This window comes from Pezoporus flaviventris, unplaced genomic scaffold (genome assembly GCF_033815535.1).
Source record: "Pezoporus flaviventris isolate CSIRO_AGI_PZ_B2104156 unplaced genomic scaffold, CSIRO_AGI_Pfla_v1 ptg000029l, whole genome shotgun sequence".
NCBI classification, from domain to species: domain Eukaryota; kingdom Metazoa; phylum Chordata; class Aves; order Psittaciformes; family Psittacidae; genus Pezoporus; species Pezoporus flaviventris.
In genome coordinates, this window is record NW_026892577.1 from 11,251,104 (window position 1) to 11,276,089 (window position 24,986).

General features: G+C 43.4%; 1 protein-coding gene across 2 annotated transcripts in view; it reads right to left on the minus strand.

Moving 5' to 3' along the window:
* ARMH3 (armadillo like helical domain containing 3) overlaps positions 1-24,986 on the minus strand; it is a 129,150-nt gene that overhangs the window by 16,572 nt on the left and 87,592 nt on the right. For both annotated transcript variants that reach the window (XM_061458947.1, XM_061458946.1), the window contains one exon: positions 19,681-19,759. In XM_061458947.1, the coding sequence (XP_061314931.1) occupies positions 19,681-19,759 (79 nt within the window). The remainder of the gene's footprint in view (positions 1-19,680; positions 19,760-24,986) is intronic.

A 24,986-nucleotide genomic window follows, 5' to 3' on the forward strand; every position in this document is an offset into this window, starting at 1 on the left:
GACCAAGAACTGGGAAGCCTGCCATAAGAGTAAAGGCTGAGAGAACTGGGTTTGCTCAGCCTAGAGAAAAGAATTCTCAGGGAAGACCTCATCACCATATTCCAGTAGAGGGTGGCTACAAAGAAGATAGATACTTCCATTTTACAAGGAATCACACAAAAAAGATGAGAGGTAACAGGCACAAGTTACTCCAAGGGAAATTCCAACTGGACATGAGGAAAATTTTTCATGAGAACAGCCAGTGGAATAATCTCTCCAGGGAACTGGTAAATTGGACACTTAAGATTTGGTTGGACAGGGTGCTGGGACATCTCATCTAGGTCATGCTTTGCCTAGAAAGGTTGGACCAGATGGCCCTTGAAGTCCCTTCTACGATTCTTTGACATCCCTGTGAAGTCATCACTACAGCTAGGGAATCCTGTGCTAGGAGCATGACAACTTCTGAGCTCTAGGAGTCAAGTAGCTGAAAGCCTGCTCACCTCAACAGAAAGCCTATGCTATGAATAGTTTTACTACAGAGTAATTTCAATAAGTAATGTCTACACACGTGACAAGTCCCATACATCTTCAATGCACTTTGTTCAACCCGTTTGGGTTTGGCACATAAGGAGCAAAACCACACTTAATCCTCACACTGTTTTTTCTCAGGCCCAATCCCCGTTTCTCGGTTTCAAAGATGGTCAGTGAGTTTATACTAATCTGCATATCCCGCTTGGCACAAAGAACCTGGCACTCTGTGGGACCCTGAGTGCTGTTTCCCAGGCTTCAGGGACCGGCTCTCAAGAGGAAATACAGGAGACGAGGCAATTCTGTGTCATTCAAAGGAGGAAAATGAATTCTGTGAGTTTTTGCCAACAGAACGAACATCCATGTACTGCTGACACTTCCAAAGCCCTGGCAGGGGAAAACAAGTCAAAAGATAATGAAACAAATTCTCTTTAAAATTATCAATTAATAAATACACACCATCCAGAGCAGATTTTTAGAACTGGATGGGAGATCTGCCAGCAACTGAATGAGGTCCACTAAGCTTGCCTGTTGTTCAGTTTTGTGAGGAAGGCAGGCAGCGCAGGAAGGCCAGGATGATGGCAGGAGCATAAAACCTTGAGATAGATAGATTTGCTATTTTGGAGTTACAGCCCATTTTGGAGTTGTGAACCCTTATCTCCAGCTGGTGGCATTTATGAAAACATTTCTCACTGCTAGGTACGTAAAAGCATTTGCAATTCTGCCAAGCCTTGAAAAGCACTGCAGATAGCTATGGACTGGACCGTTAATTTTTTTATTTCCCCATTGTGCTTACAATTAACTTAAGTGCTGAAATATGATGGGCTGCTCCAGGAGAAGCTTTTTATCTACCAGCTGCATTCTAGCACAGCAGTAAATCAGCTGCTGTCACCAGAATACCAGACAAGAGGACGGGAACATCCTTATGCTCACTGTGCACATTACCTGTTCAGCCTAAATGGCTAACCAGCATTCAGCAAATGAATGCTGTGATTTGTGTACAACCTTTGGTGCAATTCTCTATTTACAGAAGACCTTGTCCTCCTGAACATAGAGGAAAAATAAAACAATCAGCAGCAGCTCTCCAGCACCAGCTAACTGAACAAAGACCATCAACCCTGGTGCCCAAAACAAGAGAAAAGAGTGAAAAGTCATGAGCTGCTGGCTCCAGCTGAACTGAGAAGCCAGGACATATAAAGCTGTCACAGAAATCAAAGGCAGCTGCAGTAGCCTAAGAAATAGTAACTGAAATTTTTAAGAAAAGGTTTGAAAGAAAATGTTTCTAGGGCAAACTGCCAGAAAGCGTCCTGGCAAATGTTGAAACTCAAATACACAGCTTTCAGTTCAGAATGCACTGATGAAGTGACAACAGGATACTGATGTACACCTGAGGAAACTCATTCCTAGTAAAGAAATTCAAATTTGCCCAGAAGACAGTTAGCTCAGGAATAAGGCTGTCTAGAGAACGGGGTAAGACATGCAACAAAACTCTTTCCATTCAATCAAACCCTGACAGAAACAAGTGGACCGTTCCAGTTTGAAGAAAGCAAAACCTAATTGTGCCCAGGCGAAAAACAGCGCAGAGATCTGTAGAGAATCAAGAGAGCTTGTGCTCTTCACAGATTTCTGGATGTAATGATTACAGACTAATTTAGGAAAACCCAAACTAAAACATACAAAACCCACAAAAATCCCAAACTCACCAAGACTCCAACTGGAATATCAAGATGAATTAAAGGAAAACACAGACACTCCAGAAAGCTATGGAGCTCACCACACATTTGATTTTTTCCCCCTTGTTCTTTTGCAGCAACTAGAAAGCAGACAGCCCCTAGCTCACGACTTTTTTAATGATCAGAAATCTTGTTAAACTCGGTTTGCACAACATGAATAAATTTAATTAAAGGAAGTAGCAAAACTTAACAGCAATATGCTAAAAAACTGGCCACAAACCAAGTGATGCTGTATATTTAAAGTAAGTCAAAACAATATAGGACATGCCAGAGAAACATCCAGCCAGGACTGGGGGAGGAAGGTATGCATCTGGAGAGGCAGAGCTTAGAAAGCTCAGTTCCGTAGCTCCCACTCATATTTAAGCAATTAAACAGTGCCAATAGAAGATCAGCTATTAATTGTACTGTGGAAGTGATAAAAGGCAATAATTCAGTGGCCTAAGGAGATGCAACAAAGCTGGGAAAGAAATCCAGAGCTCACCTAACTGACCACATGCGGAAAATGAACTCAAGTCCATTTTATGATAGGGAAAACAAGAACTTTTGAATACAAGCAAGAAGTCTGCATAGCCAAGAAATCAGACAAGCGCACAACTGTTTGACTACCTCTGCTATTTTGCAGTTCTGAAATAAGGGCACTGAAATCGATATAAAAGATTTACAACATGCATTGTCACAGACTTAAACAGTGACAACACAGTACTTCTGCTTTATTTCTGTTCTCTCTCTAATAATTTCTAATTCTCTATTTGCCTTTCTGACTACTGCTGAGCCTTGAGCCAACATTTCTGGGCTTATCACAGTGACTTCAGGAGTCCCTTCCTGCATGGCAGTATCTAGCAGACTTTCCTACAGCTTAATAACTCTAAGAGATTTATAAATTCAACCTGCAAAAATGTCTTCTAAAGATACAGCCCAAAAGAAATACAACATCTATCGCCAGTTGGTTAACTACAAACAGCTATAGCTACTGTAGTAGCTCTATGCTAAAGTAGCTAGCTAATAAGGAAAGGTGGGCAGTGCTCGGAAGTTTGTGTGATTCAGCCCATATAAAAGTTCTAGCTATTAAGGCTTTTGGAAATCTGGAGTTGGAACAGACAGCTCTAAGTTGCTGGATGATCCTTATAAACAGAAAATCCTGTAGTGAAAAGGGACCTTCAGTTGCAAAACGGCTGCACTAAGGCTGCAGATCCAAAAGTGGTGTAAGCTGATCTAAATGCAGATCATCTGAACTGCAACACAAAGTCTGGAGTTCCTCCTTCAAAGGCACTTACTGCAAAAGTGTGCAACACTGAAGTAAGTCTCTTCATTCTGGACACAGCACTGAGGGTCCTGGTGAGTGGGTACAGTACTGACATCAGGAACAACTGAGAAGGTAAGAAGGACCAGTGTCCCCTAGATACTAAGAATGCAGCTGTGCAAGTTAAATTTATAAGAATTACAACAGTTATGAAATTTCTACCAAGACAATAGGATCAGATCTGTTCCTAAGTGACTCCTCATAAACCCCTCTGGGTTTTGGATCCTACTTTAATCTGCATTGCACAGCTGGAGGAAACAAAAGTACAAAGTCTGTGATGAGGGCAGAAATAAGAGAACCCAAAAATTTCTGATATAACATGCTGAAGGAGTGAAGCTTGTTAACATTTTAATTTGGTAAATTATCCCCTTTTGTGCTGTTGGAATGTGTCATTCTTTGTGAACTCCACCTGGGAAATGACCAGACTTGAAACAAAATGAGACAGTTTATGCTTGGAAGCGTCCACGGTCAACATCAAAACCATCTTTTGCCTGTAAAAACAGAGCTGCTTAAAGTTGACTGCTAAGTTAATTCAAAAGGAACATCTAAATGGCTATTGGGACAGCTGGAAATAGGCTACTATCCAAGATAATCACTAGCGAGAGCAGGCCTGATGATGCTAAACATTGTGGGCCAAGGCACTTCTTGACTGAAATGGAGATGTACAGGATAGCTAGCCAACAGTCAGCAAGGTGAATCTGAGAGGGAGTAGAGACTTGGACATGGACCATATACAGAAAACAGGTCAGAGGTTTCTGAGAAATCAAATGGTTTGACACTTACCACTGCCCTTCTAAGGGAAAGAAGTCCCTGTGCATTTTCTGAAATAAACAGAGGCACCAAAAGTTGCTGACACTCTGTCACCCCTAGTTGCTTCTCCTTATACCTATCAGAAGTAATCAGGGCCCAAGATAATAGCCACATCTCCCAAGAAGGATTCTTGCCATGGTTAAGTGGCATCTTCCAATCCAAAGATATTTTTGGAGGTCAAAAAGGGCCTGTGTACCTGGGAACTTATGTGTTTCTCTCTGCAAGGTTTGTTTCTGCTTATATCCTTAAGGCATCAGACCTACCACCTCTTCAGCATCAGCTCTCTCACAATTCAGATGCTCCCAGCAATAACCCTGAAACACAACAGGAGACAAGCCCCTTCAGAATGTATGGCTGAGAAGAGACTGAAAAGAGGCACCTTACTTCTGCAAGAGTGACACTGTTATCTCCAGAGAGACAGCAGATGCTGGATGGGCAGGAAGGACGTGACAAAGTGGAGGTTTATTGCTAATGGGCCAGATAAGATTATCATGTTAGCTGTATACCTGCAATTGACAACCAAGAAAAATAGGACTTGTGCTGGCACTGGACCCCTTTTGTCCAAAGGATGAGGAAAAGAAAACTTAGCTTATATTCCAAAGCAGTTTTAGTTGTTGGATCCTCAAGTTGAGCTAATCAGTATGCAGAGCAGCAAGCTGGAGAACTACTTGTCCAGAACACCTGCCTTCTGAATCAAAACCATGTATCCTTTAGAGCTGTCACAGCTCTAAACTGAACCTGATGGCTATAGAGATGGGATGTATTTGTACATACAGCACTACCAGAGACTTTGGCAAAGACCGTGTCACTCTCTTCGGATAAGGAGTTGATCATCAAGGCTTCTGCTTTCTCCCTAAAGTTCTCTTTTGCCATATTCCCTGGTAAGTACCTGCAGGATCTATAATGGAAATATCACCTCCACAGTAATTTCTACAGTGCTCAGAGGACACCATTGTTCTACAGCCTAAAAATCCCTGTGTGAGGATTTAGTGCTCCCAAGAGCCTCTTGGACATCAAATGTTTTCAAAGCTATTAGCTCTGATGGGTTTTTGAATAAGGCTCAGAGAAGCCACTTGCTCAGTATTTTTCATCAGAAAAGGTAGCTCTGACCTGGTAAAATAAAAATTACTGAGAAGGAGGAGGAGGAAGAAAGCCCATACAGCCCACAGGTTCTCTTCAAGCACCGAAATCAGTTTTGATTTACTCCATGATCAATTTCAGCTTGAATTTCTACTGCATAAATTCAGCTTGGCTGAGCAATGTCCCCATTAGAGACTGTCCAAAGCAATAAGAGGTGATCCACAAAATGATCTTTGAAGCTGAAAGTTCAAAGCCTCGGTGAGGTGGGTTTTTGGGGGGATGTTTTTGCATGTGCAACCCACAAACCTGTGTCTTCCAAGAAGTCAGAGGAAGACAATATAAAAAAGCAATTAGATACAGTGCATACACAGATCCTTATTATTGCCAATTAATCAATTCATTTATTTAGTTCACTGGTTAAATTTCCTCTTACTACACAGCAGAGAACAACTCCGGGTCCATGTTTTCTATCATTCAGAGGGATTAGATGATGAGCAGAAGTCACTCACTAAAAGGACTTAAGGGCTTCAGTTCAGGGATTAATAACTCAGCTGCTTTTTCTCCAGATCTTAAACCCACTGATCTTTACTGCATCAGACGGCAGTTTTATTTGCACAAATTGTTTGGGTTTTTTTGAATGGGAATCTTAAACTCTGCTCTTCCAAAAATGCTGCTGCATTTCCCTCTTGATATTATTTTAATGTCTGAATTTTTTACTGTATTTAAAGAAGATTTCATGCTTGTTTAGCAAATTCCTTGAGAAATTGCACCTTATACTAATACACACAAGTTCAAGCTCTGCTTGACTTTTCCTGACTAACCAGACATATCAGCTCAGTAGTCCCAGCAGGAATTCAACACCACTAGAAGGCAGTTTGGGTGGGAGCTTTGGACCAGGCCTTTCTGCATCTCCCACTCAGTCTCACATTTCAGAGAAGCTCTACAAAATCTGAGTTTGCATGCATTTGATCATGTAGTGACACCTTCAAGGTGGGATAAACCATAGTGGTCCACTCTCACCCTGGGTTGAAACAGAACAATTTAGTACTGCATTTATCCTGTGAGAAACCAAGTGACACAAGTTGAAGGGGGGCACATCTCTGTGTTATTCTGCAGACTCTGGTCTTAGTTCTGAGAATCATTCACAAGGGGGAGTTTCAGTGAAACAGTGCTATGGTTTAACCCAAATGCTTCTGCCACCTTGGGCTGTATGAATAAAAGCCAAAAGCAAGCCTACAGGTTGAAAAATTCAGGTGTTTTAAAGTTTTGGGGTTTACTGTAAGTCTATAGTAGCCTGAATTGGCCTGACTCAAGATTAAATTTCTTCTATATGCCTTTAAGGACTGACTTGTGACTGTGCCTAGAGTTTTTGCTAGGTGCATTTTATAAACAGTAATAAGTAGAGTTGTTCACTTGGTTTACTGCTTCTAGACTAAAGCTGCCAACTACAATCAACTCAGAGAGAACAGGAAAGCAGGGCTGGCAGCAGGCACAGGATACATCACAGTAGCAAGCAAAGGTTGTGCACTACGAAAGGTGTCATGGTTCTTCCTCCTCATGTCTCTAAAACATGTCAAGGGCACTAATTAAGAGGGTACCCAAGGCACACAAAGGCTATGAAGAAAGATGTCCCTAGTGCCCTTTTAAGGCCCTATCCCAAGATGACTACTGAGGCCTTAGGAGCCTGCAGAACTCCCAGACATAAGTCTCCAAAACTGTCTAATATTCAGAAAAAATTCAGAGATCACAAGAGCTGCAGAACTCAGAGAAGCAGATAGGAAATAAAGTGACCCACTTTACATTCTGCTATCACATGTTGAAAGTGACAGGATTGTAAAATGCCTGAAGAGGCACATGTAAAGGAATCCTCTCAAATATGTGTGCTGTCAGCAGCGTGACGGCACACAGCCCTACCTCCCCAACAGCAGAAACAAGGGCAGGGAAAAGCTCACGTCAAATACTGTGCCAGAACAACAATTCAATATCCAGAGAGAATGGAACATACAGTAGGAGCTATAAGGAGTAAGAGATGCCTGCAATGAACGCCACTCGACATTACCCCAGCAGGCACTAAAACCTCTGCCAGGGAGGGCACCCAGCGTTGGAATAAGCTGTGATCTTAAATATTTTGTAGGTATTTCTGTAGCATCTGTTTTTATCTTAGTAACAAGAAGCAGGACAGAACAGCCTGCAGCAGTTTGTGAGCACCTGGGTACAACTATGTACCTTTTAAACCACAACGCTGTTGAGGACTGGAAAGTAAGGGGGGGGGGATTATGAGAGCACAGGCAGGTGAATTTTTCCTCCCTTTTCTTAAAGGGGAATGCTAGCAAAATAAAATCCTCCTACTTCCCAGATTTGTCTCTTGAGATTTCTGCATCATTCTTTTTTAAAACAAAGATCAGGGTCAAACCAACTGGCCATTTTTCTTCAAGCATCTTAACCTGACCTTTTCCAAACTCATCAAAGAAAAAGCTCTCCCTGACAGAGATAAGCTAAGGGTACAAATTTACGACCTCATGTGCAAAAAGCACGGCAGCTTCAATCCAGGTTTCCCAATAGAACAGTTACCTCCGTCTTCAAACTACGCTTCACTCAAGTGAAGGGTTTCTGGGTGAGGATGAGAGACCAGGCTACAGCTCAAGCTAATAATGTAGCTCATAAGACCATAAGTTTCTCATTTAACTTAATGACTTCCTGATGAGCAACTGGGACAGGAGTGGTCAGTGACCAACTTCCTTATGCCAGAATATCTGGGACAACATTAACTGCCCAGCTCCAGTATCACTGAGTCCTAGTTCTGAAATATCAACATACTAAATAGTGACAGACACTTTAGGACTCAAGCAGTCCTGGAATATTATCCCTTCGGGCACTACTGGGGGTGGAAAGCTCAGCAAGAACTGGATGATGTGGGGAACTGTCATCAGCCAGAGAAATTAAGTTCAGATCATATTAATATTCTCCCCTGCAAAAAGTGTGTCATGCTCATGTATCTGTGAAGTAGGCTGAGATGAGGCATTATAGTACCTTTATTTTTATTCTTCTGAGAAAGGTAGTTTAGCCCAGCAACAGACCTAAGTTTCCTTTCTATGCCTACAAAGCGACTTGTAGGTGGTACTGTAACTAAATAGGTCCATCACTTAAAATAGAAAAGCACATCTTTATAGCTGAGGTGAGAACTAAGAGTCTGTAGTGAGATGTTTCCATCAAGTCATTTGTTTTCAGGACCTTTAACAACAGGGTACAAAATTCCCAGAAAAGTAGCCTGGATGCAAAAGAAATCCAAGCAAACACCACTACAGATAATCAGGAAGTCTAAGTTCCAGCATGACTACCTTGGCTCCCTCACAAATCCACATTTCTGTTTCCATCGGCTGGAATATTGCTCCTGCATTTCAAGATGTTCAACAAAAAAAGAGTAGCTCTTGAGAACAAAACACAGCCCTAGAAAGCCTATACTGTAACTTACAGCTACCTTTTTAAGAACTGAAAGGGACAAAACACACCTGCAGATACTGCCACAAGATGTTCCATCTAGATCCACATCTATGCTACATCCCTTAACATAAAATGACTGATAAACCTAAGGGTGACAGTGACAGCTATCATTTTATGCAAGCTGGACAAGTGCCTGACTCCAGCAAACACCAACGTGACAAACCTTAGCGAAGAAGGCTAGTGTCTAGGTTTGGGGAAGGGTGTATGTATTTCTAGTGCAGAAGAGGACTGGAAAAGGAGACTCAGTCGTTAGCCAGCTGAGCACACTCTTCCTTTAAACACTTGGAAGGAGAACTGCTGCAGAATGAGATACATCTGAGGGGTCATCTGTGTGACCTCTATATTCACATAGAAATTGATCCATTCTGGGTTTGGAACATTAATTTTCACAGAACTAGAAGGCTGCAAAGCACAGTGCAATGCCAAAGTGCAAAGAATGGTGTCGTACTTGCAGGAAGAGCAATGGTTTGATTCACAGATGTACTGAAGATACGCAACCAGAGTAGAGTTGATAGCAGCAGTCAAAGAAAAATGCTCACAGTATCACCACTATACTATTATTTCAGGCTTTCCACTGAATTAACATACTCACAGGGCTCCAGGGCTGCTTAGTTTGGTCTGCAAAAGATAATACAGACCTTCCTAAAGATAAAGCATTCCAAGAACTAGCTAGCCACATCATGCCAGCTCCCCAATGCAAAATCTCATTGCCAGAAGGCTACAGTGTCCCTCTTCGTCATCACATTTCACTGGAAGGAGCTGTCATTGTCTGAGATGCAAACAGTCCATTAGTAGGACTGATTTGTGGCAAGTGGGAGAAGCATCCATAAGAACTTCTCCATCTCTGTGACTTTTACATAGGTCTCCAATCCAGCATTTTCTGAGAAATCATGATGTGCAAGAGTAAGAGTTCAACAGGACTGTGTGTGTTTTTACATCCAACTCAAAAACAAATGCAGTCTGCTGAGGAAAATACACTTGGGAAACCAAGATGGGTTTTGTGCACAAATAAGCCCTAAGCACAATATTTCATTAGTGCAGTTCTGCACACAGTAGGACTTAATGGAAAGTATCCAACTAGGAGGCTAAGGCATATGGCAGGGGCTACTGGGAACAACATTATTAGATGTCAGTATGCAATAAACTACCCCATTCTCTAAATGTTCAGGATATATCAGCAGATTTTCCATACTTCTCTCTTATTGTCAGATGTCATCCTAACTAACCTGTGCTTTCATGGAAGAGAGAATCTTCCTAGTTTAGACTAACATTGATGCAACCGTGACACACCAGTTAACACTGACGGAAGCAAAGGTTGCTGGGTCATATCAGCTTATTTCAGAAATCCCACGTACTTTCAGACAATAGTCCAGAACAATTAATCAGCTTCTTGTCTGGGAGGCTGGAATATACTTTCCCTGCTAGCAATTAGTGGTTATTAATGGAGAACATAAATCTGTGGCTTAGAAAAAGCAAAAGAGGAACTCCTACAAACAAGTGCTCAGGTGAAAGCAAACACAGGGCTATGAATTAATATCATTCCACAGGCCTACACTCATGCCAGCTATGAAGCAGATGCTGCTGCTGAAACAGCATGTGCTGCTAGCAATACTTAGCTCCCCAGGAGCTTATTTGTGCCTTAACTGAGCCATGAGGGAATCCAAGCGCCCTCTGACTAAGGCAGTGGAATTGATTTATAGCCCCGGGCATCTGGCTGATACAGAACCACCTTCCTCAGTTCCAACTCTCTGGACATCCACCCTCCCCTCTTGCTGTCTTTGAATGACACACCTTAGCTCCCTGAGCAATCCCGCTGTCTGCCTGAGATCTCCCATGAAGACAGGAAGAGTGACATACATCAGTGATGCTGCCTTCTCTGTTAAAAGGTTTGCCTTTGAGTTCTGTACTGCAGACAAGGAATTTGAATTTCTTGTCTTAACATCAAATGCCAAGGGTTAGAGAGCCAAAAGAACAAATCTTCCAGCTGAGTGGAGTTCTGTCCAGGTGTGGCACCTTTTGGCTCAGCAGCACTTACTGTCTTGCTCTGGGAGGCTTAGAGACTGCAAAGCTCAATTGGCTTCCCACTTTAAAATCAGAGCAATGACCCAATTTGTCACTTTTGGAAAACAACTGCAGCTCCAGCTAGAGGGTCTAGAGGAGGAAGGCAGAAAAACATCATCTGCTACAGCAGGATACTACCAGACAGAAGGAACAGTAGCAGTCTCTGAAGGCAGAAGTTTTATCCTAAAGAAGCCCCAGAAGGAGTCTGGCTGTCACTCACTGCACAGCCCATCCCCTTATGCAAGAGGAGAATTTGAATCTAGGAATGCTTACTCGCAGACCCATTACAGCAGGCTATAGCCTGCCTGCTTTTAGGACTCCCAGGCAGAGAGCTTACTGAGCGTAAGGAAGCTTAGGGTGGAGCTCAGGACTGGAGCAACTAAGTACAGTGCTATAAATCCAGCTTTACAGAGGACGATGAAAGAAGCCTGCATGGTATCTACACACATTATGTACCTGGCAACAGCTAGTGCTTATTGTTCCTGTTTCACAAGGGATTAAAAACCCCTTCTCAATCTGAAGTTTTACAACATCCAGATTGAATTGTGCATTCACACAAGCCAGCCATTGGCAGCTCCTCCTTTAATTGTAAATGTGCAAAGTTCTAATATAATCTTTATAAATGCAGACTGTTTTGATCCCTCTGTTGCAATCCCCTGAAGAGTCTTCCCTGCCCCATGCAGGTGTTTAGCAGTGATAGGAATCTGTAACACTGCTTTGCACTTCCACAGCAGCTTTCCCCAGCAGATCACACAGCATTTCAAATGCTGCCTGGCTCCCCGAGGGCCCCAAACCAGCTGCCCTCTAATTGTGAGGACACAGGGCTCAAGGTTTGCTCAAGGCAGCACAGCCAGCTAGGTAGCACTTCAGACCCCAGCCTGAAGTCCCTTCTTCTAGCTACCCATAGCCCCTTTTCCAGGTTTAGTTAAGTATCACACATAAAACAAATCTGCCACGCATATGAGAAGTGTTTTGTGAAATACTTTTTGTATATATATTGAAATATACTTGACAAGTGTCCAGTGTCCTGGAACAAACAAGGATAAGCACTGGGACTAGGGCATCATCAGCCTGTCTCCACTGTATGAACTGGGAGCTTATTACAAAGTTAAACCTATGTCTCTTGCTCAGCATGCTCCCAGTTGTGAATCAAGCTGGACTCCTAAGTCACATCCCCAACTTTGCCTTTGTAGCCCCAGCACAGAAACTTATCTAGCTGCAGGAGACTCTACCCAGTTGCAACCAGCAGCAAGCAGCAGCTCTGGAAGGCAGCTCTTCCAAACCAAATCCCTAGCATTCAGTGGTCACCTGCATTACAGCAATGTTCAGGTCCTTATCAGTCCCTGTGGTACTAGAAATAGCCAGGCAAGGATGTGAAAACAGCCATGAGAGTTGAAAGCAACCCTTACTTTGAAGGCTAATGGACTTATTTTGTTACCAGTTTGTACTTAAAGGCAGTCCTTAATCTGCCCAAGAGGACTTGCCCAGGTCAAAGGAGATGATCCTGCTCCTCTGCTCTGCTCTTGTGAGACCTCACTTGGAGTACTGTGTGCAGTTCCTGTGTCTTCAACATAAAAAAGACATGGAACTGTTGGAACAAGTCCAGAGGAGGGCCACAAGGATGATCAGGGGACTGGAGCACCTCCCATGTGAAGATAGGCTGAGAGACTTGGGGCTGTTCAGCCTGGAGAAGAGAAGGCTGCGTGGAGACCTCATAGCAGCCTTCCAGTATCTGAAGGGGGGCTACAGGGATGCTGGGGATGGACTCTTCATTAGGGACTGTAGTGATAGGACAAGGGGTAATGGGTTAAAACTTAAACAGGGGAAGTTTAGATTGGATATAAGGAGGAAGTTCTTTACTGTAAGGGTGGTGAGGCACTGGAATGGGTTGCCCAGGGAAGTTGTGAATGCTCCATCCCTGGCAGTGTTCAAGGCCAGTTGGACAGAGCCTTGGGTTGTGAAGACAGTGTTCTCACAGGAGAATGCATAATTGGTACATAAACTCTGAATAATCCTGAAAGATACAGCAAGGCCATGAGAGGCCCGAAGAAGCTTAAGCAAGCAAGATAAAAAGAAGCTGGAATTCACTGAGTTAATGAGAACTGTGGACTGTTGGCAAGCTTTCGAGGTCAAGTTCTCACACCTGTGCTTAACCAGTTATATGTTAGTCACTAAGGGTCTTCAAGACATGTATCCAATCATAATATGCCAAATCACTGTAAGTGCATGTAAGAAATAGTATATAAGGAGTTAAGCTTTGTAATAAATTTGGCAATCGCTTCATCACATTGATCGTCTCTGCGTTGTCCGTGACTCCTGTGTCAACACTGGGTGACATGGTTTAGCGTGAGGTGTCCCTGCCCATGGCAGGGGGGTTGGAACTAGATGATCTTAAGGTCCTTTCCAACCCTAACTATTCTATGATTCTATGACTGCCCACAGAATTGGTAGGAAGCAAGACATGCCTTAGCATTTGCAATGCACAAAGGGTGGAAAGACTCCTCTGCTCCAGGAGCAGTTAAGGTGATCCAGAGCTATAATGGCTCCCAGATGCACACAGCAACAAATTGCCACTAGTGGTACTCGGCAGGCACCTTCATGTCAAGCCTGAAAGAAGCAAATTGAAGAGTTTCTCCCATTTCTCATTGGGGTTTATGGGACTGAATTAGGAATAGGGTTACATCTCTCCAGCAACAGGTGTTTTTAAAAACAAAGCCCTTCTTCTGTCCCTCTAATGGCCTACCACGTTATACCCCCTCCTTCAGTGATGCAGTTTATTGTATTCTTAATGTTACTGAAAGGCACTACACAGCACCAAATCACTGCTCCAAAGCTCCCCTCCAGCTTCAAAGCTCCTTCCAGCAAAGCTGATCAGTCCTTGAAGGCTCTTCAGAGCCATTCAATACAACACACTGCATAAAGCAGTCTGAGGCATTAGTAAATTGCAGGGATATTTCTCTGGTAAACAACAACAGCAGCAAAATATCTAAACCAGAGAATGCCCCCATCAGATAGGCAAAACAGCAATTTGCTAACTCCAGAAGTCTTTTTATATAGATCCTTTTAAACCTGGAATTCCAATTTCACCTGGGGCAGCTCAGCTCTGTGTAGTTAAACGATACAATCTGTTTCAGACCATTAATCATGAGTAGGTGTCTGTAATGAGACCATGAAACCCAACATCCCTGCCTCATTTGCAAAGATATGATGACTTTAAATTAGGGCTTTGCCTTGGTGACCCCTTAGCTACAGTTTCACATTCCTACTACTGTGCGCAACAGGGCACTAGGAAGCTTGATACTTTCTATCCCACAGCTCGCTACAGAAACGAAGCAGCATCAGGCCAAAACCATTTGAAAGTATTTCTGGAGCCCTCACAACAGGTTATATTAATGTAAGAGACTGGGGGAATTTATTGTACTAGCAAGTAGCACTGATGGTACTTAGCATTTTAAAAAATACCCAATACAAAAGCCAAAAGGCTTTTAACTCTTAACAGCACTGCCTGCAGTGCTGAAAAACAGCAAAGCATTTGGTATCTGCCAATGATTTTGCTGCTAGTTATGGAAATCAGAACAATTTGAATAAACCATGACATCAATGGCTCAGAATTAGAATACTTTAGGACATCTAAAACCAACGGCACCCTTTTGTGACTTTCTGTGCAAGTCACTGATAGAGCCTCCCCAGGCTGCACTTTGGGTTAGACCTTTGAAGCCTCACCAGGTAACAAAAAGTCATGTGGGCAGAAAGGAGCATTCAGCGTTTGAGCTATGACCTCAAGGAAAGAGAAGACTTTATGAGATTGCCTGACCAAACTGGACTGCAGCTACCAGCAGTGCTAGGTTAATGGTTGGACTTGATCTTACAGGTCTTTTCCAACCTAAACAATCCTATAATTCTACCCAAGTTATAAAGGTATTGCAGTGTGGAATGACCCAGGTATTACACTCATCTGTCATTTAATTTCAAAAGTGATACAATAGTCCTGTTTTTCTGTCATAATCTGTTCTGGCTCCCAGCACTTTTCATCTGCAGTTACCAGACTAATACCCACAGTATAGGGGTTCACAGTGGGTTGCCACACAGAATTTAATGCCACCTCCAAACCAGAGGTACCAGTGCCCCTACTGCGGCTGGGAAGAAAGAGGGGCTTCTATCAGAAAAAGTACATAGATGTTTCTAACTAGCATCATCAGTCCTATGTGTCTGCCATCTCAATGTTAAGGCCCTTGGAGATGAAATCAGAGAAAGAACAAGCGCCAAAGAGAAAATGAATCAAATGAGACCTTAGTGAGCCATTTTGCTAACTGGCACAAGACTTGCTTGGCATGCAAGGCTCCACAAGACATTACTGCTCAGAGATCTCACTAAAAGTAGTGGGCTCCTCTCACTTTAGCCTCTCTAGAATAATTGCTCTGTATCACCATTAGGCAGAGAGCTGCCTTCTTACAAATAGCTGCTCTTTCACATCCAGAAAAGACAGATGTGAGACCCCATCCAGATCACTCATGCTCTGTTTTCAGTCTCTGTGTTTGTCTGTGTTTGCCCTTCTGGAGCAACTCTTGTGGTGCTGTTTTCTCATTGCCTTGACTCTGTTCTCTTACACTGCTTCTGCTAGAAAAGATGTGGGGAACTTCTCAGATCAGATATGGTACAGAGAAAGTATGCTGCCCCCAGTGTATTAAGTACAAGGCAGTCCAGTCATCTGGAGAGTGCAGATAAGCCTATGAATTCATTTCACAGAAGGCTATTTTGCCCTTTGACTTCAAACAGACCAAAACTTATTTGAAGACATGGGAATAATCACTTGCATGGGAAGAGCTAAAACTACATTGGCAGCTAACAACAGCCAACCCTATCTTTTTGACTATGCAACATCTTTCAACTCCTTAAAGGATAGGTGGGCATGTGCTAAACATGTTGAGAGGGCGAATACCAGAAAAACACAAATCAAGACTGAAGTCAGGTTTAACAAATTAGCAAGTGAGGGAAGATGCCAATAACTGGCTAAGACATTTCCTGTTTCATGGTGAGGACCTACAGCAAGGTCAAAAGAGCTAACAACTAGGAAGGATGAGTTTGCCTTGGCAAATAGACTCTTTGCAGAATGTCACCTGGCAAGGATCCCACGGTGTTGACAGACTGACGTGGCTCATCATCAAATCCCTAGCATTTGCTTGTCCCTGGGAATCTCCCACTCTTTGCTCTAGAAAATATGGAAGGAAAAATGTCTCTTCCCACTGTTCCTGATCTGAACACTGGATAAACCTCACAACAGTACGCAAGGCAGTTCCATGAAGTCTGGCAAATACACTTGCCAAGAGCACAGATCTGTATATTCAAACTATGGTTCCTGGAGAACTTTAGTGCTGAAGATGTACAAACATCTTCAGTGGTAATAACAGTCTATCCTTAAAACAATCCCATGTCCATCATTTTCAAGGACATAAAAATCCCCTCAGCATGTAATAATGTTAACACTAATGCTTATAAATAAAGAAGAAGAAAGCACTGAAATGTCAGACTGAGAATGATAATAAACGGACATTAGTTATTAACAAGGTGTCGTGGTTTAAACCCAGTCAGTTAATTCATTCGCTCACTTCCCCCCCTTTCTTGCCCTCCCCCTGCTCCCGGAGGGACAGAGAGGAGAATCGAAAAGAATGCAACTCCCATGGGTTGAGATAAGAACAGTTTAGTAACTAAGGTATAACACAGATCACTACTGCTACCACCAATGATAATAATGATAAAGGAAATAACAAGGGAAGAGAATACAACACCTCAGCACCAGCTGACCGATAACTCGCCCCCCTCAGCCCGACCAAGCTCCGACCGATACCTCCTCCAACCCTGCAGTCTCCCAGCCCTTCCGGCTAACTCCCAGTTACATCCTGGGCATGACGTGCTGTGGTATGGAATACCTCTTTGGTCAGTTTGGGTCAGGTGTCCTGTCTCTGCTTCCTCCCGGCTTCCCCTCCTCCCTGGCAGAGCATGAGGCTCACAAAGTCCTTGGCCAAACCAAAACATCCTTGTTATCAGCTCTGTTCCTGAGCCGAAAGTCAAAACACTGCACTGCACCAGCTACCAAGAAGGAGAAAAAATGACTGCTACTGCTGAACCCAGGACACAAGGTAATAAAGCCTTCAATGGGATTAGGAAAAGAAAAACAGCACAACCTCTTTCAGCTGATTACTTAGCTACTTTTAATGATATTAAAAATACAAAAAGAAAGGAATAATACTAATAACGATAAAAACATTCCTCTAACACATGAGCAGACTGCCAGGGCAGTCAGGAGGCAGCATAGGAAGTCAGACACAGGCTCAAGAGTGTGCCAAGCTGAGTAGGTTCAAGTGAATTAGAAGCAACTCAGAACAGCTGCAAATTCCCCTTCAGATGGAGCTATGCCAAAGCCATACCTGCCTGTTTAATAGAAGACCCTCCAATAACACAGAGGAGTATGAGCAGCCATACGACAATCTGGAAAGGAAGCTTCATCAAAAGGAAAATTTGATCCTCAGAATTATAAAAACAAATGTTTCCAGTAAAGAAATACCAGTGTACTGAAAAGGTTGAAATAACGCAAAGAAGAGAATGGTCCCAAATGTAGTATTTGTGTGTGAATACACAATTTAAATGTCACCATTAAATATTTCAATGTGGTATACTTAAAAAAACAACCAGGGCTGTAAAAGAGGGTGGATTTTGTGTAGAAAATATTTATGGAGAGAAGGGGAATTAAGTGAACATATATATGAAAACAAATGGTACAGCTGGAAGGAAAAAAGAGACTGCAGCAGCCAAAAGGCAAACTTGACTCCCTACTCCAAGCTGAACAGCTAACATAGAATAAAACCAACAAATTCCACTACCCCACAAAAGCCATACACTGGCCTTGATCTCAGCCATCTACCATTAACTCTCATGTACTTACCCTAAGGGACAACTACTGACAGAGGGGAAACCACAGTCCAGCACTCAGACCTCAGCTCAATGACATAACTGAAAGTGGAGGCAAGAAGTTTCCTCCTTGTGCAGTAAATTGCAGAGCACTGACTAAACACCCTCACTGAGAGTCCCTCACCACAGTGACATCTCCCTTATTTCTGTGCAGTTCACCAGGGCCTATTATTGCTTTGTTTTGTTTGATGTTCTCCCTATGTTGAGAGAAAGCATGAAGAGGGAAAAGAAAAAAGAGAAATCTAACTGTCTTTCAAGCTTCCTAATCATCTTCCTCAAAATGCTCCATGCATCAGCACTGATTTCATTATCTGCCTGCTGCTAGAGATTTTATTTAAATAATAACACACAGGGAAGAAAGGATTTAACCTGACCCCCTTGAACTGATGGGGGATGAATACTACACAGAGCTGACAATGAAAAGCCTGTTTCCTTTCTCAGACTAACCCAAAGACTGTGCAAAATTCCCCTCTATCCAAGCCCCTAATGTTTTAAATTGGGCTATTAAAAGCTTTTTCCTTTTTTAGGGGCCTGGGTTGAGGCAATCAGTGTATCATCAATGAATGAGGACTGATAAAATGAACCATCGCAAACCATAGCTGTGGGTAGAGTGACTTGCAGAGGCAGAACAATACAGAAAAAATGAGTAAATTAATACCAGTGTTCTATTCAGCTACAGAAGAGAATGAAAAACAGTAGGGTTCACATTTTTCCCCCACTGCAGCATTCAACCTGAGACTTTGGGTTATTACATATTATAGATCAAGTAGGATAATAAACAAAAAGTTTAGTGGGAAGCATGGAAGGATATCATTAAGTAATGAGTAAAAATACCAGGAACAGAAAGAAAAAAGAATTCCAGAGCACAATACAGTCAGGACCTTTTAACAGGCACAAGTGTGGGATCCCATCTAGTCGAAGGAGCAATCCAAGGTAACTCAAATGATGTCTGTCCTAGACTGTGTACACTATTTTTCCCACAGGAGTTGTGTCTGGGATGATCCCCATAGTTCGAATGGCATCTCTGGATTTTGACCATCACAGGCTCCTGCAGAGTCATTTACCTCTCCAAGAGTGATTAACATATAATCCTGATATTTTATTTTGGGAAATAGGCCATCTCTTCCCTTCCTGAGACCACGCACAGCAGCCTATTTCCAAAAAAACATATTTACACATTTATGCAGCACAAGCGGGACGCAAAGAGAGCAAACCAGGCCAAATTAAGAAAGGGAAACCTAACCCCATCACTCTCTTTACTGAGAACCTTCTCTTTTCAAAATCTAAAACAACTGAATTCAATTATCCTAGAAAATTTCTACCAACTGTTCCCGAATTCTAATTCCCTGATATCACAGAGAACCAAGCTACACCCAACAGTTCCACAATAACTAAATTCGCTGCCAAACTCTTCCTGCCCCATTCTAAATGCCAGCTTCCTCACAGTTCCCAACCACACTTCCTGACAATGCCACAAATTTTCATCATTCATAACCATCCTTCTGCATTTGCTGGACCAAGATGGCTGCATGTGATGGTAAAACTGGCTAAAGTAAGCATCTCTTCTCTTCCTCTCACCTACAACTAAGCAAGGAACACAAGAATCCCACCTTCACTCCTTATACTGCTGCCACATCATTAGTCCCAGTGGGCACAAGGTAGTTCTAGTTGCCTATATTCCTGAGGTCAACATGAAAAAAGGTCACTGCGTGCCCAGCTTACCTGATCCTCAGAGAGCTGAGATATGTGATTCACAGCAGCGTAAGACTCTATCTTCGGGTTGAAGTGGTTGATGATGGCTCTGAAACGAAGGAGGGAAAATTTCAGAGGTCTTGGGAACAGTTCAAGGATGCAGCAGAAATTCCCCACCAGCTTGAGTCAGTGCACATGGAGCCACAGTCCTGCAAGAAGTCATTCCTCCCTCTTCACATGGTATCCCTTGCTCTGCTGAAGGCATGCTCCCTGCTGAGAGGCCAATACAGATTCAGTCACAAGCTGACAGGAAATTGCAAGCATGGGCACTGCCCTATGCATGGGTGCTTTCATCCCAGCAGATATGGGGCTGTGCTCACTGTTCTGGCAGAGGGAATCACTGCCTTGCTGGGAACAGACTGCAAACTGGTCAGTGTTCCAGCAAAGTACTGCAAACCTGGCCATTGCTGTCCCATCTTGCTCAGAAACTGCATCTCCTCATCCCTTCCAAAATCACTATCACCTGACATTTTGCTCTGTGGAATTTTGTTTTTGATGCACTGTAGCTGATGGTTTATTGCTTTGGATCTCCACTGTTTAAAATGCAGCTGGCTCTTACTTGTAGTCATCCATCACTACAGCCATTACTTTGACTTCCCATAAAAACTTTAGCCCTCAGCCCCAATTTAGAGCACTTGAGATAACTTATGTCAGTGTCCCAAACACAGCAGCAGAAACACTGATCACTCCTACTTCTCTTCCTCATGTCTCTGACTGCTTCCACCAACACTCCTTCCCTTCTAGGCGGATCTAGATGCAGGTGCGCGAAATCTAAAATTGAAAGTAATAATTGGAAAAAGTAAATCAAACTGCAACTGGAATATTTCCTCAGCCTCTTCTCTGCTTGCCAGGTGCAGATGGGAAGACAAACGGCAAGACAGTAACATCTCCCTGGGCTAGAGTTTGCAACTGGTCTAGTTGGGATATTACTCATGAGACCTACTGCTGAGGTAAATGCTCATCGTGGGAACAGCCCATGTCATTGCTCGGCACAGATGTGCGCTGACTGTGCCTAGAGAACACTTGCTTAGCCAAATTGCGGCACAGCAGCAGTCAGGGCTTTCACTCTCATATTCATCAGCATGAAAATTCCCTCCAGCTCTCTCTGTTGCACTCTAATGGGTTCCCTCCTCCCCATACCTCCCCCTTCAGAAGGGCTTTCAGCTGCTTTTTCCAGACCTCATCACAGCTAAGAGCTGGTACCTGAGTCCAGGAATAAGTGATATTCAGTAGTGCCAATCAGAGGAAAGAAAACCTTCCTGGAAGCATTCTTACTTCTTTAAATACACAGATAAAGAAAAACAACAACAACAACAAAAAAACCCTAAACCCAAAAAACCCACCAAACCTAAACAGAATCTGCAGATTCACTTCAACATTCCCAGCCACACACCTCATCAACACACCAGATGCAGTCCACGCACAGGGCATTCATTCCAGCAACTGCTCCTGCAGCATCACTATGTAACTTAGCACAGTGGGGCTTCTGCAGTCTCGCCAGCCTTGACAGTTACATCAGTAAAGCAAATTCAGCAGGACCCCTGCCAAACTTCCCATACCACTCCTGCCTCTAGAGGAGGGCAAGCCAGAAGGTAGAGACATGCCCAGGCTCTTCCCATTTCAATCCAACCAGAGAAGCAGCTCCTATGAGTCACAATCACACTCTCCATTACCCAGGCTCTTGAACACTGTGGCTTTCAAGTTCCATGTTTCATGCCTGGCTGGAGTTATATGCTCCTACAGGACACACTGCAAGCTATTGAAAGAAAAGGGAACACAGACTTACAACAACTTAACTTCTGGCTTGACAGAAGGTTTGGCAGCTCAGAGGGGTTCAGTGCACTCACATGGTTCCAACATTTACCAGGGAACAGATTTAGCGTTTATTTGTATCCACTGCTGTGAAGCACTTCAGCACGGGCTGCCTGCTCACAAGCCCCTGCTCGGATCTGAGCTAGCGGAGCGGCACCTGCAATCACAGCTGGGATTCACCCAGGGAAAGCAAAACCAGCAACCAGCTGCCACTGCAGTAAGAATCAACAGACATTAAGGAAGAGAAAGAACTGAAGTCTCCTTCCTCATTTCCCTCAAGGCAAATGGACAGCTCCTCAGTGACTAGAGGAAGAAGTTCAGCTGCTTAATTTGTTTCAAGATTGCTTTTTCACTATGAAGAATTCATTCCCAACCTGACTTTTTGCAGAGCTGTTCTGAACCTGTAGGCAGCCTGGGGCAGAAGGGCAAAAAGAGTTCGGATTCAATCCTGGCTCTGTGTAACCTGATTCTTACTGCCCACCACACACTGCCAAGGACATACTCTGCACATGGTACAACCCTTCCCCATATATCTGCTATGAGAAATTCTAACCCTACCCCACCTAAGCTGCTATTGCACAGCAGCACCTTTCTACATCGGCTCCTCCGATATGCCTCTGTTATTCTTCCATCTGTCAAAATCCACCTTGTCCCTGGGGCATACTTTTAAGCAACTGGCCTCCTGAACTATTGAGTAACAGCTGGAATTTCACTTTGCAAAGCTGCCACTCCACAGGCAGCTTTCCTGGAAACAACATGGGCGGGAGTTTTTAAGCACAGTCTCCCCCTTACGGACAATATAATAGCGGCTTTGCCATCATTTGTTCACACTCCAGCATGCAACAACTGTGCCTTGGCAATGTTTTGTTTTAATACTGTGATTGCCTTGATTATTGGGATATCAGCCAGTACCTGTGTGGAGGGGGAAGGCAGCAGTTGGAGTGCTGGGAAAAGACTTGAGATGTGCTGTGCCCTACCGAGATCTTCATATCAATCATAAAAAACAAAACAAACCCAACCTTGTGTTTGGTATTCATGAAGCACTAGCACCTTCCGTGCCTTTGTAAAGCAAGGAGATGGTAAAGTGGCAACTGAAAGATAAAACACCGCAGCTCCCCAGCTGGCCTTAGATAGTGTGTACACCTACATATCTCTACACCTCAAAGTCCCTCTCCGGGGCTAGCTGCCATTTGTCATACACATTTTCTGAGCATTTTGGGGACTGAGAGATGCTTGGAGAGATTTCACTTCAGCAACACTGCCTCCTCTGACAGATCTGCAGTTCAGCAGTCGAATGACAAGAGGAGACTGTCACCAGACAAGGGGAGGATGCTGAACAGGCAGAAGGTGAAACAATGGCTCAGAAATTAAAGAACTGGCTCCCAGTGGCTTGTATCGAGGTTAATGCTTTGTGCTCTAAAGCAGACACAAGCAATTCCCACATTCTTTATCCACCAAGAGTCATTTACACACCAGCCATACCAGTGCTCTCAAAAAAAAAAAAAACCACATCTCCCATCAGTTCTTCAGACTACCTACACACCATGATGCCAGAAGCCACATAGAGACATATATGAATGAAGCTCTCTATGCTCCTTAGGATGAAACACCTTAGGACACTTTCATTTATGTATTTGTTGCATGTTTACTGCATACATTTATTTCTTTGTGAAGAAGAGAATGATTGCAGGAAAAATATGAAGTGTTCCATCCTGATTTAGGAACCAAAGCGCCAAAAGATCATTTATTTGTACTAGCTGTATTAATCCAGTTATTACACAGTGAAAGCGGGTTCCACTGAAACAGGTATTGTACAAACACAGAGTTGCAGAAAGGCTTTGCCCAGAGAGCTAATGATCTCAAGTGCAAGAGAACGAAGAAAGCTCAGAAAAGTGGAGTGGCAACAGAAAATCTAACAGTGCTGTTACTGAGTGTCATGAAAGACTTCAGTTAGATAAACCAAGGACAGGAAAAACACAGAGAAAGAATACTGCAGGAAGAAGTACAGAGATAGGAAAAAACAGACAGAAGGGCAGATAGGATTGAGAAAAACAGGTGAAAAGGCCGCAGGACAGAGATGTACACAGCAACAGCACCTGATCCCAGGGCAGTCTGTCCTCTGCAAACTGGAAATCTCTGACCGGTGGAAAGTTTCTACTCTGGCTGTTCTTGAGGCTGCAACAATTGGGCAGTATTGAACTGACTGTTATTAGCCCTTTCTCCCTCAGAAACACATGGGCTGGAAGGTAAGAAGTGGGGAATCTCTATGTGGGCCCTATTAAGCTTTTTTTTCCCCAAAAAAATGGAAACATCCCACTGCAGCTCTCACCTTCAGTTGTGGAGAGAGAAGGTATACCTAGAGGTAAGCTGCATTTTCACCCTCATCATCTTCACTGCAACAGGGCTTGCTTCTGCAGTGACTCTCCAGCCAGTAGGTGATGTTTAAAAAGCTTTTTCTATAGTCTTTTAAAGCTGTGTAGAGTTACTCCTTGACAAACAGAAACAACCAGTGATGTCCTTCAGAGAAGCCAAAGGACTGAAGAGGCAGAGCCTGCTGACAGGAAAGGGCTCCTATGAAAACTGGTATGGCATGCACAGTAATAAAAGAGTTAACCAATTCCTCAATTTAATTTGCCACTAGCAGTAATATCATATGTGAGAAATGAAACGCACCAGCAACACTGAGTTACTAGTCTCTCAATTATGAGCATCTTCAAGCCCACATGCACCCACTGTGGCAAGAAACACCACCCTGCCCACCTTAACTTCACAGCTGGTCTGGGAAGAGCTGGTCTTTCCCATGTGCAGGGAAACCAAAATCATTATGCTCAGGCAGGCAGCACTTCTTCAGCACGTTTTATCTGACCTCCAAACTCTCCCCATCAAGATATTGCAGATGAGCTGCCTAATATCCACCCTTGCTTGACAGCAGCAACACTTCCAGAGTCCCACGAGACAACACTGTCCTCTTCTCCTGAGAAGTGAAATGAAGCACTCTGGAGGTGCTGAAAGTAGGCTAAAGGAAAAACCAGAAGGCTGTGAAGCTTATTATAGACATGGGAATGCTGAGCAATCATTTATTGCATGAACCTGGTCTTTGCACCTCTTTACAGGTGCAGCATGCAATGCCTGGCATATAATATTCTTCTGGATGCCCAAACATTTCTTGTACAATAAAAGCAGCACCCCAAGCTCACTTCTTCCTACACCCTATTACAGTGGAATAGAGAAGCAGCAACACTTGGCTGGTATTTACACCTTGACAGAAAATTAAGGAAACAGGAAATTGAGGCTGACCTTATACCCACTACTGGATTCAGTTCATCTTCTGAACTGAATGCTCATGCCAGCACAGCGCACTGGGCAACAGTGAGTGCATCTCTGCCTTTATTATTGCTGAGTGGCAAAAGGCAGCTAATTCACTTTTCCTCTGCAATACAAACTGACAGTATCTGAGGCGGACA